The 17,913-nt window shown below is 49.6% G+C and overlaps 1 protein-coding gene across 1 annotated transcript in view; it reads right to left on the bottom strand.

Moving 5' to 3' along the window:
• Nucleotides 1-17,506, bottom strand: part of LOC120941730 (serine/arginine repetitive matrix protein 1-like) — a 137,463-nt gene extending 119,957 nt beyond the window's left edge. The window contains exon 1 of the mRNA XM_040355353.1: nt 17,387-17,506. Within this exon, the coding sequence (XP_040211287.1) occupies nt 17,387-17,482 (96 nt within the window). The 5' untranslated portion in view covers nt 17,483-17,506. The remainder of the gene's footprint in view (nt 1-17,386) is intronic.
• Between the last annotated feature and the right edge of the window lie 407 nt (nt 17,507-17,913).

Raw genomic sequence — 17,913 nt, 5'->3', positions numbered from 1 at the left:
AGGAGGAGGCCCAGAGGAACACACGAGGGCTGTAGGCAGGCAAGGAGGAGGCCCAGAGGAACACACCGAGGGCTGTAGGCAGGCAAGGAGGAGACCCAGAGGAACACACCGAGGGCTGTAGGCAGGCAAGGAGGAGACCCAGAGGAACACACCGAGGGCTGTAGGCAGGTAAGGAGGAGGTCCAGAGGAACACACTGAGGGCTGTAGGCAGGCAAGGAGGAGGCCCAGAGGAACACACCGAGGGCTGTAGGCAGGCAAGGAGGAGACCCAGAGGAACACACCGAGGGCTGTAGGCAGGCAAGGAGGAGGCCCAGAGGAACACACCGAGGGCTGTAGGCAGGTAAGGAGGAGGCCCAGAGGAACACACCGAGGGCTGTAGGCAGGCAAGGAGGAGGCCCAGAGGAACACACCGAAGGCTGTAGGCAGGCAATGAGGAGGCCCAGAGGAACACACCGAGGGCTGTAGGCAGGCAAGGAGGAGGCCCAGAGGAACACACCGAGGCCTGTAGGCAGGCAAGGAGGAGGCCCACGGACTCTGGAGAACACTTGGGCTCAGGACGCATGGAGGAGACTGAAGCTACAGGCATGGAAAACACTGGGGGCACAATGATACAGCTCGGGTCTCAACCAAGTCATGCTGCCCAAATGTCGAGGCAAACCTCCCTTCCTAATTTTAGGAGGTGCTGATTGGGAAAGCAGTCTCCTGATTGGCTGTGGTGGAGGCACTCTGGGTGAAACCGAGAAGTGCCAATGACCTCCGCACTGGCTAGCTGTAGAGATTCCAGTAGGGAATATGTGGTTATGGGTTCTGGCGGTCCAGGCTGTAATCATGTAAGTAGAGCGGGACTGTGGGAGTTGTTGTCCTCACCAGGCAGGGTTGGGAGGTCATACTGGTGGGAAGTGCAGGTGAAGATTTTGGTGCTGATGGCGGTGAGACTAGAACGTTGTGAGACTTGGAAGCCAATGGGAGCCATGATGGAAACAATTAGGTCCTTCAAACAGAAGAAAACCCCAACATGACCTTCAACTACCATAAATGACACCTGGAAACATATTGGGGCTCCGCCTCCTACACAACCAATCATATCACTGAGAATATTTCCAGATGTTGGTGTACCTCCTCCTCGGTGTGTTGTGCTGCGGTGAGATTTTATTTTATGGTATTTTATTGTTGTTGTCAGGCTGATATTATGGACAAAGAACTCAATTTACTACAGCACTGCGGTATATGTCAGAGCTATATAAATGTATAATAATAATAATAGTGTGTGACTGTGGGGGGAGGGGACATTAGAGTGTAAGCTCCTCTGTACAGAGACTGATGTGATTGGCTCGGTGTTCTCTGTACATCACTACAGAACATGTTAGAACCACAGGTATGTCCGTGTTGCTGCATAATAAAGAGTAAAATAAATCTATGAATTTTTTCTTTCTTAGGAGAGGAATGGCGGCGTGTCGGGACGTGTCCCCGGAGGTATTTGATTTATTTGATTTATCAGTTTGGAATGTAAAATCCTGAAAAGCCTAACAGTGGGGGAGGGGAGAGCTATTGTGCGTCCCCAACACATTCGTTGTAATTAGGAGAGTTTGGTCCCCCTAATCCCCCTGTAATGAATTGTAAATGTTCTGTCTGCCCTTTGTAGTGGTAGTTGCTCTGCAAACTGTTGAGTGTTGACGCCATAAAACAAAGAAAGAAAGAAAGAAAGAAAGAAGAACAGACTCCCTCCAGAGGTGGATCAGATCAGTAGATTGCTATAAGAAAGGCCTGGATACTTTCCTAAATGTACAGAATATAACTGAGTACTAAGATTTGTAGGTAAAGTTGATCCAGGGAAATCCGATTGCCTCTCGGGGGATCAGGAAGGAATTTTTTCCCCTGCTGTAGCAAATTGGATCTCATGCTCTGCTGGTGTTTTTTTGCCTTCTTCTGGGTCATCTGTGGGGGTAGAATTGTGTATAGGGGATTGTACGATATATTTTTTTTGTGGTTGAACTGGATGGACTTATTTTTTCAACGTGAATAACTATGTAACTATGTAGATATGTAAAGAAAGAAAGAAAAAGATACATAGAAAGAAAAGAAAGAAACACACAGTAGATATAGATATAGAATAGATATATTATAATGATGAAAAAGAAAAGGAAAAGACAAATAGATAAAAAGAATACTATAATGGACAAAGTAAAGGAAAGGAAAGAAAGAAAAAGATAGATAGATAGATAGATAGATAGATAGATAGATAGATAGATAGATAGATAGATAGATAGATAGATAGATCAGGAGGAAGAAATAAAGAGAAAAGAAAGAAAGAAAGAAAGAAAGAAAGAAAGAAAGAAAGAAAGAAAGAAAGAAAGAAAGAAAGAAAGAAAAAATATATAAAGGAATTAAAAAAGAAAAAATATATAAAGAAAGGAAAGTAAAAAGATAGTAAGAAAGAAAGAGAAAAGAAAGAGAGAGAGAGGAAATAAAGAAAGAAAGAAATAAAGAAAGAAAGAAAGAAAGAAAGAAAGAAAGAAAGAAAGAAAGAAAGATTAAGAAAGAAAGAAAGAATAAGAAATAAATATACAGTAGATATAGAAATATATTATAATGATGATAAAACTAAAATAAAAAGATAGATAGAATACTATAATGGACAAAGAAAAGTAAAGAAAAAAAAGAAAGAAAAACAATTAGAAAGAAAAAAGATGGAAAGGAAGAATGAAAGAAAGAAAATAAAGAAAAAAGAAAGGAAGATATTATAATGATGAAAGAAAAGAAAAGAAAAAGAGAAAGAAAGAGAAATAAATAAACAAAAGAAAGAAAGACAGTAGATTTAGAAAGAAATATATTATAATGATGAAATAAAAAAATAAAAAGATAGATAGAAAGATATTATACTGGAAAAAGGAAATACATTGTGAAGACTTCTCTGGAGATCTGCAGAACATGGTAAATATTATACATACATGACAGATACGTATTGATACATTGTCCTCATTATAGATCTGCAGAACATTGCTCGGTGATAACTAGGAATTGATCTCTATGGACATTTCTAGTTGTGTCTATAGAAGGTCTTATGATGTGGATGGAATGTTCCTGGATGTGTGGAGCCCCCACACCGTACAACCCCCCCCCCCCCGGGGACTCACCTTTCCTCCATCCTGGTCACCATCAGATGGGGTCACCAGCAGCACACAGATCACGAGACCCCCCAAGATCAGTAGAGTCCTCATCACTGATCCTCACTACAGCAACAAGACAGAAAGACGTACAATGTGTGGCCCCCACCCTCCGTATACCTCACAGTGCTGAGAGCAGTTCTTATATACACCACCTTTACCCTCCCCCTCCCCTCTTCCTGGGACTGCCTATCTGCTTCACAGAGCTGATAGAAGTTCATCTACATCCCTGTCCCCTCCCCCGACCCCTTCCTAATTCCTCCCCTATTCTTATTATTGGTATTCGCATTGTGCGGAGTTGAGTTGTTATCGCATTGGTGGTGCGATGGGAATGGCGGAGCGATGGGAATGGTGGAGCGGTGGGAATGGTGGAGCGGTGGGAATGGTGGAGAGATAGGAATGGGGGAGCGATGGGAATGGCGGAGCGATGGGAATGGCGGAGCGATGGGAATGGTGGAGCGATGGGAATGGTGGAGCGACGATGGGAATGGTGGAGCGATGGGAATGGTGGAGCGGTGGGAATGGTGGAGCGATGGGAATGGTGGAGCGAGGGGAATGGTGGAGCGGTGGGAATGGTGGAGCGATGGGAATGGTGGAGCGATGGGAATGGCGGAGCGATGGGAATGGTGGAGCGACGATGGGAATGGTGGAGCGGTGGGAATGGCGGAGCGGTGGGAATGGCGGAGCGGTGGGAATGGAGGAGCGATGGGAATGGCGGAGCGATGGGGATGGGAATGGCGGAACGGTGGGAATGGCGGAGCGGTGGGAATGGCAGAGCGATGGGAATGGCGGAGCGATGGGAATGGTGGAGCGATGGGAATGGTGGAGTGGTGGGAATGGCGGAGCGGTGGGAATGGCGGAGCGGTGCGAATGGAGGAGCGATGGGAATGGCGGAGCGATGGGAATGGCGGAACGGTGGGAATGGCGGAGCGGTGGGAATGGCGGAGCGATGGGAATGGCGGAGCGATGGGAATGGTGGAGCGACGATGGGAATGGTGGAGCGATGGGAATGGTGGAGCGATGGGAATGGTGGAGCGATGGGAATGGCGGAGCGATGGGAATGGTGGGGCGATGGGAATGGCGGAGCGATGGGAATGGTGGAGCGACGATGGGAATGGTGGAGCGATGGGAATGGCGGAGTGATGGGAATGGTGGAGCGATGGGAATGGTGGAGCGGTGGGAATGGTGGAGCGATGGGAATGGTGGAGCGACGATGGGAATGGTGGAGCGATGGGAATGGTGGAGCGGTGGGAATGGCGGAGCGGTGGGAATGGAGGAGCGATGGGAATGGCGGAGCGATGGGAATGGCGGAGCGATGGGAATGGCAGAACGGTGGGAATGGCGGAGCGGTGGGAATGGCGGAACGGTGGGAACGGCGGAGCGGTGGGAATGGCGGAGCGGTGGGAATGGTGGAGCGATGGGAATGGTGGAGCGACGATGGGAATGGTGGAGCGATGGGAATGGTGGAGCGATGGGAATGGTGGAGCGATGGGAATGGCGGAGCGATGGGAATGGCGGGGCGATGGGAATGGCGGAGCGATGGGAATGGTGGAGCGATGGGAATGGTGGAGCGGTGGGAATGGTGGAGAGATGGGAATGGTGGAGCGATGGGAATGGCGGAGCGATGGGAATGGAGGAGCGATGGGAATGGTGGAGCGATGGGAATGGCGGAGCGATGGGAAGGGCGGAGCGATGGGAATGGCGGAGCGATGGGAATGGCGGAGCGATGGGAAGGGTGGAGCGATGGGAATGGTGGAGCGATGGGAATGGTGGAGCGATGGGAATGGCGGAGCGATGATAATGGTGGAGCGATGATGGGAATGGCGGAGCGGTGGGAATGGCGGAGCGATGGGAATGGCGGAGCGATGGGAATGGTGGAGCGACGATGGGAATGGCGGAGCGGTGGGAACGGCGGAGCGATGGGAATGGCGGAGCGATGGCAATGGTGGAGCGATGGGAATGGCGTAGCGATGGGAACGGTGGAGCGATGGGAATGGCGGAGCGATGATAATGGTGGACAGACGATGGGAATGGCGGAGCGGTGGGAATGGCGGAGCGATGGGAATGGCGGAGCGATGGGAATGGCGGAGCGATGGGAATGGTGGAGCGATGGGAATGGTGGAGCGATGGGAATGGTGGAGGCGAAAATTGATGGATGTTTATATTATGAGATACAAAGTTAGGAGAGGGAAGGTCTGGACAGCCGCACTCCAATAAAAACGCCTTTAGTGGTTGGATAACCGGTGGAGGAAATCCGGATTCATTCCAACGTCGGGATCTGCACGGGATGAAGACGGGTTCTCCAAACATCTATGGAAGTTCTGGGGACCTCACTCACAGAAAGATAGAAGATAGAAGGAGTCCGGAGAGACCGGCAGCAAACATAGTGAAACGTTTGAGAGATAAAATCAGGAGAGACTTCAGGGATGTAACATGTACAGTCTGGAGGAAAGCAGGGAAAGGATGGACATGACTGAAACATGCAAAATGAAGGGCAGGTAAGGTGGGTCAGTGTATGTCAGGTAGGTCACTGTATGTAGGTCACTACCATCAGTGTATGTAGGTCAGGTAAGTCAGTGTATGTAGGTCAGGTAGGTCAGTGTATGTAGGTCACTACCATCAGTTATGTAGGTCAGGTAGGTCAGTGTAGGTAGGTCAGTGTATGTAGGTCACTACCGTCAGTCACTACCATCAGTGTAGGTCAGGTAGGTCATTGTAGGTAGGTCAGTGTATGTAGGTCACTACCGTCAGTCACTACCATCAGTGTAGGTCAGGTAGGTCACGGGCCAGCCCAAAAAAATCACCATCTCCCCCCCCCCCCCCCCCGGTTTCCTGGCCTTGGGCTTCGGACTGAAGTCTCTGGTCTTTTTGCCACCTAGCAACGCCCCTGCTATGAGGTTTAAATGGTGGTCTCTGAAGGTCCAAGAGAACCAGATTGAATTCCTGTGGGGACGTACTGTAGGTGTCACACACCTTGTGGCAGAGCCTGACGTCTAGAGTGAGGCCTCTTGTACAGCCCCAGGCTTGAGTATCAGTGGAACGCACGCCGGTCCCAGGCGATAGCCGATACTTCCTGACTTACCCAGTGCAGCGACGGAGCTATGCTAACAGGCTGTTAGCCGCTCCACATACACCTTTTGTTTTTAAACTTTCATTTTTATTCTTGCAGCTTATTTCTATGTTCACTCTTTTATTATATATTTTTTGATGTACCCTGCATGCTATCGTGAGTGCTAATAAACCAAGCACTTATTCCAACATACCACGCTATGTCAGTGTGTCTTTTTCTCCGGAGGGCTGCTGGTCTTTAAAACAACTATCCATCTTGGATCCGGATAAAACACCAATATCATACCTAGGAGGTCCCAAGCCTAACTGAGGAACTACGGGAGATCACTGAGCCGTCCGAGGCTGACTACTTGCACTCTACCCCTGCAGGGGTTAGTGCCTCTGGTAAGTGGGGACCCATAAGGGGGAGCACCGTGATCACTGCGTGCAAGTTCCACTACTGTATACCTGAGCACTCACCTATATAGGTGCACCTTTAACAGCACGGACTTTATCACCCCTTGGATGGCCTTTTTATACTTTTGTTGCAATAAGTTTTGTTCACTGCATAAATATTGCTGGACTATTTTTGCTGCACCATCTATACGAATTGTTGGACTATTACACACTATATATATTTATAAGTACCATAATTTTCCTTTTTGTCACATGCTTATCCTTTTTTGTCACATGTATTCCTTTTTTTGTCATATGTATTTATCTTACTAGTATTATTTATTTATTTTTAATACAGTGGAGCCCTCACAAGCTACTCTCATAGCCTACAAGTGATATTATACTCTACACTTTAAACCCCATACTACATATATGTGGTGGGGTATTCTATTTAATATTATTTTGTTACTATCACTACACTAGTTTGTCGAAACACAGGTCTGCTTTCACTTATTGTACTGACCACTAGACTATTACACGTTACCTTATACCCCTTTGGGTCACTGTTCACAATTCTAGCTGTGTCCAGTTTTAGGTAGGGCAGCGCCACCACCCCTCCCTACGTTTATCCTCTTGTACAGCCCCGGCTCAGGGGCCACTGATGTTGCGACACTGGCCACGAGAGCACGGCAAGGTGTGAGTGCCGCCGGGATGATCTTCCAGAGTTGAGCTGGATGGTTGGACCAGCAGATGGTGGCAAGAGCAGTAGACCCGGGCTGGGTAGGCGGCAGGCGGCACTTACTTGGCAGACAGCAGCTGGTTGTTGACCGAATGTTGGCCGGTTTCTGTTGAACTGCCCTTTTTCTGCCCATATTGTGTACCAGGCTTAGGTGTAGAATTTGTCGGGATATTGGTGGGGGGAGGGGTATTTAAAGAATATGTGCCCAGGAGATCCTTCAAAAGTCAAGGGAAGTCCTTCCTCTCTCAAGCTCCTCCGTTTTCTCTGATGGAATGTTCCGGGCTTTAGAAAGATTTCCCCTCTACTTCTGTTATGGTGACAACCCGAAATTTGGATTTTTTTCCCTCTTGAGGACAAAGGGTGACAAGGTCAGGGGCCCAAGGAGTGCAGTTGGATGTAGACAATAATATCTGCCCTAAATGTTGCCTATATTCAAACCTGCCCATCTTGGCCCATCTTGGGGGGGGGGTAGGAAATGAAGTGTCCGAAGAAGTTGTTGGATGGAGAATGTGGAAAACAAGCCTGGGGGGGGGGGGGAAAGTTTAAATGTCTCTTCTCTCCCCCCCTCCCCCCTTCCAGCCCCTGAAGGGAGAGGAAAGTTCAGACATTGCGGGGCTGCAGAGGATTTATGGAAATCCAGAGCTGATTGAAGACGTCACAAAACTTCGAACAAAAGCTCCTGGAATTGGGAGCTCCTCGAACAATTCATACCCTCTGCCACCCCCCCCCAACTTCCCCCTCCCAGCACAACCCCCCCCCCCCCCTCCAGCTCAAATCCTCTCTCTCTCTCTCTCTCTACAAACCCCCCTCCCACACAAATCAACACCCTAAAAAAATCACTCATCCTAGCACAAATCCTCTGACCCTCAAACTTCTCCTCCCAGCACATATCATCTCCCCCCACCACCCCAAATCCCCCCTCCCAGCACAAATTCCCCCCCCATCCACCCTCCCAGCACAAATCCCCCTCCCCAAATTTCTCCTCCTAGATCAAATCCCCCTGTAACGGGAGGGCCCGTAGGACCCTTAGAAAGTATGAGATACTCCTGTTTCAGCTTCACCGATGCCTCTTATGTGTAGATCCCCCTGTGTCTCTAATAGGGGCACAGGGTGAGTGAGAACCCCACTATGGTCTGTGCTAGTCACATTTAATGCGGTATAGATATTGTATATATTGTATGTATATATATATATATATATATATATATATATATATATATATATATTGTGTGTACTATTAAGCTTGCTGTGGTAATTAAGTCTGCTACTGTGATGTAAATGAACCTAGGATGGCTCCTAAGAACCTTTCCCTGGTGTTATGCTAATGGTCCCTGTATTGTGTGAAATTTCTATTGATGATAAATGTGGATTGTGAGTTAGCACAGTCTAAAGGTCAGATGTCTGACTTATCAAATGATTAGTTAATTAGCTCATGTTAATTATGTCAGACCTGGTGCCAGGAAGTCTACCCAAAAGATGTGTATTGAGCTCCTTGTGTCATGCTGTGGGTGGAGTTCAGTCATTGGCTCCTTGTGTCATGCTGTGGGTGGAGTTCAGTCATTGGCTCCTTGTGTCATTATGTGGGTGGAGTTCAGTCATTTGTTCATTTTTGGTTGCTGACTGTATAAAAGAGCCTGAGTTTCTCCTTAAAGTGTCTATTCGTTTGAACCTCAAACAGAGCTGTGTCTCGTTATTGGGGTTCGTCTGCCGGATTGTGGAGTGTCGATAGCTGTCTTGGGTTTGGAATGGACGGGGCGGAGTGCAGGGAATGAAGGAGAGGAGGGGGGTGTACAGGGCGAGGTGCAGGGAATGAAGGAGAGGAGGGGGGTGTACAGGGCGGGGTGCAGGGAATGAAGGAGAGGAGGGGGTATACAGGGCAGGGTGCAGGGAATGGAGGAGAGGAGGGGGGTATACAGGGCGGGGTGCGGGGAATGGAGGAGAGGAGGGGGTATACAGGGCGGGGTGCAGAGAATGGAGTAGAGGAGGGGGGTATACAGGGCAGGGTATGGAGGAGAGGAGGGGGTGTACAGGGCGGGTGCAGGGAATGGAGGAGAGGAGGGGTTTACAGGGCGGGGTGCGGGGAATGGAGGAGAGGAGGGGGGTTACAGGGCGGGGTGCGGGGAATGGAGGAGAGGAGGGGGGTTACAGGGCGGGGTGCGGGGAATGGAGGAGAGGAGGGTGTATAAAGGGCGGGGTGCAGGGAATGGAGGAGAAGAGGGGGTATACAGGGCGGGGAGCAGGGAATGGAGGAGAGGAGGGGGTATACAGGGCGGGAATGAGGGGAATGGAGGAGAGGAGGGGTATACAGGGCGGGGTGCAGGGAATGGAGGAGAGGAGGGGTATACAGGGCGGGGTGCAGGGAACGGAGGAGAAGAGGGGGTATACAGGGCGGGGTGCAGGGAATGGAGGAGAGGAGGGGGTATACAGGGCGGGGTGTGGGGAATGGAATAGAGGAGGGGGTATACAGTTCCGATATCCTAAAAAAAAGTCTCACTTGATGAAGTTTATAGTTGTTTATTGAAGATAAAAGTATATAAGTAGAGCCAACGCGTTTCGAAGGAATTGCCTCTCGCTTCTTCAGGGCTGTATTTCTTGGGGAGGGTTGAATATATTCGATCCGCAGCTCTGCAGTATTCCGGCATTGTAGAGCAGAGATATCAGTGACATTCGGACTACCTATTCATATGTGAAGGACGCCATGTCTGGAGAGGATTTAATAGGTGCACACGATCCCACGCAATGCTAAGGAGAGAGAAGGGATTGGAGTTTATTGAAGGGTCGGATGTGAGAGAAGACGCCTTCAGACACGGCACAGAAATGAAGTGTAAGCTCATATAACGTACCATACATCCCCTTGGTCTTCTGCCACGGCATGGACAACAAGGTTTGGGTTTGGGTGTGGGTTGATCCCGTTTAGCCAGTCTTCGTAGGGTCAGATCTTGGTCTCCACCATCCATCATCTTCATCTACAAAATCAAACACAAACATATTTCCCAGGGATGAGACGTAATGAGAAAGATCGGGAAGTTCTTCTACAATGGAAATCTGTAATGACACCCCGAGTATGAAAGGGGTTAAAGTCGTCTAGGACATCCCATCCCCAAACACAAAGGCAGCTACCGGACACTCCAACCAGCCCAACAAGAAACCCATACGAATAATTCTCCCCCAAATACGAAGCGAGGCTCCGTCTTGAGGGTCAAGCAAGAATGAATCCTTATTGAAAGCAATACAAGTTTTATACACAATCAAAAGAGGGATTAGTTAATTAGCTCATGTTAATTAGTTTTCTGATCACAGGTGTATTTCCAGAGTAATATGAGCAGGAGGCATGCACCTCCTGCTCATATTACTCTGGAAATACACCTGTGACCAGAAACCTAATTTACATGAGCTCCTTAACTAATCCCTTTTGACAGCCTAGGTGACTCAGAGACGTGACCTTTAGGCCAGACTTGCCGTCTTGTAGCTCAGAAGACACAATCAATAGTATCACCAATCAACACAGAACTCCTTCACACAATAGCAGAGTTAATTACCACAAACAGCAATGGGGATCTAATGACTCTTACATTGAATTCCCTGGAATGCCCATATTAGGAGTTCTACTTCCTGGTCATAGACCTCACAGTGTACAGGGGATAAAATCTTCATATTTCTTGAGGGATATTGTTAATGAATATTACTGTCCGTTATTTTCTTGCTCGCCCCATGCCCCTAATAGACACAGGGTGACTTAGACATAAGAGGTGCATGGGGAGCTGAAACAAGGGTACCCCAACCTTTCCAAGGGATTCTGGGTCCCGTCACAAAGTCGAACCCCAGTTTTAATGCGAAAATACATTTTCTTTTCCAAAACTCCACCCCTTAAAGCTTCCAGAACAATAAATATATCATTAAAATATGACATCATGTTTCCCGATTTTCAGGAGACAAAGACAAAATCCCGGGAAATTAATCGGGACGAGCTCCAATCGGGACGAGGGTCCCAAAATCGGGATTGTCCCGGGAAAATCGGGACTGTTGGCAAGTATGCCACAGCAGAAGACAGCGTATTTCAAAAAACCGCCCCAGGGTGGGATACTGTTTTACTCTCCTCCACGGTCCCAACCCCTTTTGCAGTCCACCGGTGATTGAGCGTTAGTAATATTTCTCCCTGTCCGGATGTCAATTCCCATCATCCACTGAAACCAACTTCACAGTCTATTGGGTGCTGCCGGCACTCCCACTCCCCCTGCTGATGGGTGTTGGTAGTGCATTGAAGTCTAACTTGTCTGTTTGCTCCCAATGTATGGGAATAACGGCCGGCGGGCTACAAAAAGAGTTCCTTTCCCAACAAACGTTCTTGTATTTGTTTTTAATTTCTTAATTTTCCCCAAAAAATTATGAAAAAAATGACAACTTCAAAAAAACCTGCCATGCCCCTTACTAAATACCTTGGACTGTCTACTTACAGGAGCAGTCAAGCAAGCCAGTCAAGTTCCTCCTCCCCAAACTCGCTCATCCATGTCTTTATGGACCTTGCTTTGTGTTCTGACACCTTAAGGGTTCCCTTCACTGGAACTAAGGGGCCAAACCAACCCCTGAAAAACACCCCCACACCATAATCCCCCTCCCACACCATAATCTCCCTCCCTCACCATAATCTCCCTCCCTCCCACACCATAATCTCCATTCATAAAGACATTGATGAGTGAGTTTGGGGTGGAGGAACTTGACTATCCTGACCCGATAGAACATATGAGTCCCCTTATCACATCAGAGGTCCCAATCACATCAGAGGTTCCCAATCACATCAGAGGTCCTCCAATCACATCAGAGGTCCTCCCATCACATCAGAGGTCCTCCATCCCATCAGAGGTCCTCCATCCCATCAGAGGTCCTCCCATCACATCAGAGGTTCCCAATCACATCAGAGGTTCCCAATCACATCAGAGGTTCCCAATCACATCAGAGGTTCCCAATCACATCAGAGGTCCTCCCATCACATCAGAGGTCCTCCATCCCATCAGAGGTCCTCCCATCACATCAGAGGTCCTCCCATCACATCAGAGGTTCTCTATCACATCAGAGGTTCTCCATCACATCAGAGGTTCTTCATCACATCAGAGGTTCTCCATCACATCAGAGATCCTCCCATCACATCAGAGGTCCCCCCCATCACATCAGAGGTCTCCTCATCACATCAGAGGTTCCCTCATCACATCAGAGGTCCTCCATCACATCAGAGGTCCCCCCATCACATCAGAGGTCCCCCATCACATCAGAGGTCCCCCATCACATCAGAGGTCCTCCCATCACATCAGAGATCCTCCCATCACATCAGATGTCCTTCATCCCATCAGAGGTCCTCCCATCACATCAGAGGTCCCCCCATCACATCAGAGGTCCTCCCATCACATCAGAGGTCCCCCCATCACATCAGAGGTTCTCCATCACATCAGAGGTCCTCCCATCACATCAGAGGTTCTCCATCACATCAGAGGTTCTCCATTACATCAGAGGTCCTCCCATCACATCAGAGGTCCTCCCATCACATCAGAGGTTCTCCCATCACATCAGAGATCCCCCATCACATCAGATGTCCTCCCATCACATAAGAGGTCCCCCCATCACATCAGATGTCCTCCCATCACATCAGAGGTCCTTCCATCACATCAGAGGTCCTCCCATCACATCAGAGGTCCCCCCATCACATCAGAGGTTCTCCCATCACATCAGAGGTTCTCCCATCACATCAGAGATCACCCCATCACATCAGAAGTACTCCATCACATCAGAGGTTCTCCCATCACATCAGAGGTCCCCCCATCAAATCAGAGGTCCCCCATCACATCAGAGGTCCTCCATCACATCAGAGGTTCTCCCATCACATCAGAGGTCTTCCCATCACATCAGAGGTCCTCCCATCACATCAGAGACCCCTCATCACATCAGAGGTTCTCCCATCACATCAGAGGTCTTCCCATCACATCAGAGGTCCTCCCATCACATCAGAGGTCCTCCATCACATTAGAGGTCCTCCCATCACATCAGAGGTTCTCCATCACATCAGAGGTTCTCCATCACATCAGAGGTCCTCCATCACATCAGAGGTCCCCCATCACATCAGAGGTCCCCCATCACATCAGAGGTCCTCCTATCACACCAGAAGTCCTCCATCACATCATAGGTCCTCCATCACATCATAGGTCCTCCATCACATCAGAGGTCCTCCATCACATCAGAGGTCCTCCCATCACATCAGTGGTCCCCCCATCACATCAGAGGTCCTCCCATCACATCAGAGGTTCTCCATCACATCAGAGGTCCTCCCATCACATCAGAGATCCCCTATCACATCAGAGGTCCCCCCATCACATCAGAGATCCCCTATCACATCAGAGGTCCCCCCATCACATCAGAGGTCCTCCCATCACATCATAGGTCCCCCATCACATCAGAGCCCCCATCACATTAGTGGTCCTCCATCACATCAGAGGTCCTCCCATCACATCAGAGATCCCCCATCACATCAGAGGTCCTCCATCACAACAGAGGTCCCTCATCACATCAGAGATCACCCCATCACATCAGAGATCCCCCATCACATCAGAGGTCCCCCATCACATCAGAGGTCCCCCCATCACATCAGAGATCACCCCATCACATCAGAGATCCCCCATCACATCAGAGGTCCCCCATCACATCAGAGGTCCCCCCATCACATCAGAGGTCCCCCCATCACATCAGAGGTCCTCCCATCACATCAGAGGTCCTCCCATCACATCAGAGGTCCTCCCATCACATCAGATCTTTTATTTATTTATTTATTAAAATGCTTATTGAGAGCGCAGTCTTTACCCACAGGCCTCGATGCGCTCATAGAACCAACATATCCATATACAGAAAGAGGTCCCCATCAAATTTGTGCCCCCCTATGCCTGACAGCCCCGATCACATCCATGCCCTAGGCCTAGAGAGTGATTTGTTCTCATGGTGCTGGCAGCGGGCCCACCTGAACCATGACAACTCATCGTGCCGATTTAGAGAAAATTACTGGGTCCTGTGGGGGAGGGGGGGGGGGGGCCCAAATGGCCCCCTGGTTGAGAAACATTGTTGTTATTCGAAAGTAAACTGAAAATTGCATCCCGAAGCGGAAACATTGTGAAATTTCCTCGCTGCTGATGTTGCAATCCATCTACAGAATGAAGAAATAGTTCTTTGGAAGAAGTGCCTGGAATCTTCTAAGTCATAAAGCGTTCTGTTTTTGCGCAGAGGACCAGAAGTAGCCTGAGGTGTAAACAGACAACGGGGTCCAATTACATACCATAGAGCTGACAGGGGCAGAAACTGAGTGAGCAGGGATATGGCATCCATTCCGATCGGCTACAATCAGCTGGGCATCTGCCCACAGACCCTGTACTGATCGGAGCGGACTCCGTTCCATGTAGGGTTCCCACATGTCAAGGATTCATTCAGACATTTTTCGGGTTTGGAATCATGCATCCGGGTCTCAGACTGCCTGAAACCCGGACACATTATTCAGGCTGGACTTGGCTTCCCGGAAGGGTTGCCGGCTGCAGTTGTCTAAGCTGAGAGTGTCTGTTTCACACTTCCCAAAGCCAGCACTAACACCCCCCCCCAACACACACAGATGGGAAAGGAGAGAGGACTCGCTCTGCATCTCTTCCCCCCACCCCTATCTCTCTGTCTCTGCCTGCACTCCAATCTCAGCACTGTGCCGGCTCAGAAAAGGAACATGGGGGCCGAAAATGTGAAGTCCAGCAGCCTCAGATACATCTGGATGAGAGGTGCTGACTGCCAAAGGGTGAGTGGGCTCACCATCCATCCCCCATCTGTGACTGAAGTCCCCCCCCCCCCCAAACACACACAGATGGGAAAGGAGAGAGGACTCACTCTGCATCTCTTCCCCCCACCCTATCTCTCTGTCTTTGTCTGCACTCCAATCTCAGCACTGTGCCGGCTCAGAAAAGGAACATGGGGGCCGGAAATGTGAAGTCCAGCAGCCTCAGATACATCTGGATGAGAGGTGCTGACTGCCAAAGGGTGAGTGAGCTCACCATCCATCCCCCATCTGTGACTGAAGTCCCCCCCCTTCTACCTCCTGCCTCTGAGTGATTACACAAAGGCAAATCAGGGTTCTCAGAGCACCCCTTTACATCAGAGTTTCCCTTTACACCAGAGGCCACAGTGTTCCCCCTTACATCAGAGTCTTCTCCGTACATCAGAGTTCTCAGTGTTCCCCCTTAAGTTAGGATTCCCAGAGCATCCCTTATGTCAGAGTCCCCAGAGTTCTCCCTTACATCAGAGTCTGCAGAGTCCCCCCTTACAGTGAAAGGGGAGTCTGTGCGTTTAGATGTAAAGGGGAAATTTCTGTCCCTCATTCATTCACAAGTTATTGTCGAAAAAAGTGTTTGGGGACCCGAGTCCTGCCCCAGGGGGAGTGTTTGGGGACCCGGGTCCTGCCCCAGAGGAGTGTTTGGGGACCCGGGTCCTGCCCCAGGGGAGTGTTTGGGGACCTGGGTCCTGCCCCAGGGTGAGTGTTTGGGGACCCGGGTCCTGCCCCAGGGTGAGTGTTTGGGGATCCAGGTCCTGCCCCAGGGGAGTGTTTGGGGATCCAGGTCCTGCCCCAGGGGAGTGTTTTGGGACCCAGGTCCTGCCCCAGGGGGGTGTTTAGGGGACCTGGGTCCTGCCCCAGGGGGAGTGTTTGGGGACCCAGGTCCTGCTCCAGGGGAGAGTTTGGGGACCCGGGTCCTGCCCCAGGGGAGTGTTTGGGGATCCAGGTCCTGGGGCAGGACCTGGGTCCCCAAACACTCCCCTGAGGCAGGACCCGGGTCCCCAAACACTCCCCTGAGGCAGGACCCGGGTCCCCAAACACTCCCCTGGGGCAGGACCCAAACACTTTTTTCGACAATAACTTGTGAATGAATGAGGGACATCTATCATAGGGTGCCCACGTGTCCCGGATTGCCCTTCATTCTGGGACAATACAATGTCCCAGAATGAAATAGAGGACACAGCCACCCCCTACTAACTAATAACCACATTTCCGGAACTGGTTGCTAGGGCCAGCGCTGCCTGGCATCTTGCAGCAAGTGACAATTTACTGTCAGACAGTGAGACCGGGAGCGAGGCCTGCACCTAGTGCAGCACTGCTGTCCCCACCCACCTCGGCACCTCCTCTTTCTCCGGCAAGCAGCACGGACTGGTGGGATCTTTACTCTCCAGATAGTGCACCACTCCTTTACTTCTACGCACGTGGCTCATGGGAGTGACAGCAACACTACATCTGGTGGCAAGCGGCACTAAATCTGGTGGAAAGTGGCACATTCACCTGACAAATAACCCGCCGCCAATTTCCCCATCAACCCCCGAGACTACATTTCCCCCCGCCCCCCTCATCTTTTTTGGGGAAGGTGAGAGAGGGGGGTGTGTCCCTGAATGTCAGTTTGGAAATGTGGTCACCCTAATCTATCAGCAAATGCATACAGGCATAGAACACACCCCTTGCCACGCCCCCTTAAAGGAGAATTGTACAAGAAAACAAGGATTGGTTAAACCCACAAGTGCCTTTTTTTTACCACTGCTATTGGCTTTTGGAATTTACAAATGTAGCAATTTAGAAATCAGATGAAAGGTTCAGCGATGGAAAACACTTTTTGATTGATAAAAAGTGAATTTTATATACAACTCTATAGATCAGACCAACATGAGGGACAAATGAGGAGGAAAGAGGGACAATGCCTCAAATCAGGGACAGTCCCTCGATTTCAGACTACAATGATAATTTGTGGCGGCTCGAGGCATTCGCAGAAACAAGTAACATTGTTATTATTTTATATACATGACAGATACGTATTGATACATTGTCCTCATTATAGATCTGCAGAACATTGCTCGGTGATAACTAGGAATTTATCTCTATGGACATTTCTAGTTGTGTCTATAGAAGGTCTTGTGATGTGGATGGAATGTTCCTGGATGTGTGGAGCCCCCACACCGTACAACCCCCCCCCCCCCCCCACCCGGGACTCACCTTTCCTCCATCCCGTGACTCCGTCTGGTCACCATCAGATGGGGTCACCAGCAGCACACAGATCACGAGACCCCCCAAGATCAGTAGAGTCCTCATCACTGATCCTCACCCCGATCCTCACTACAGCAACAAGACAGAAAGACGTACAATGTATGACCCCCACCCTCCGTAAGTTCTTATATACACCCCCCCCCCCCCCCCCCCCCTTCCTGGGACTGGCTGTTCCCTTCGCAGTGTTCATAGCAGTTTTTTTATATCCCCTCCCCCTCTCAAATCCTCCCACATTCTACATACATTTTATTGGAATTTGTTACAGATTAGTTTTTTTTATGTAATGTGAAGAATTTTTATTTCTTCCTGATGGTAGAGCGATGGGGATGGTAGAGGCGGGCAGTGCCGATCCTGACCTCCCTGGGGCCCTAAGCAAAATTACATGTCACATTAAAGTTGAGAAGCGGGGGGGCGCTGCCGATAGTGACATGTCACATTAAAGATTAAAGCGGATGTGCCACGGGAAAAATATATTA

This window comes from Rana temporaria, chromosome 5 (assembly GCF_905171775.1).
Source record: "Rana temporaria chromosome 5, aRanTem1.1, whole genome shotgun sequence".
In the NCBI taxonomy this organism is placed as follows: Eukaryota; Metazoa; Chordata; class Amphibia; order Anura; family Ranidae; genus Rana; species Rana temporaria.
The sequence above is the reverse complement of the archived record's forward strand: the minus strand, read 5'-3'. Positions and strand labels throughout refer to the sequence as shown.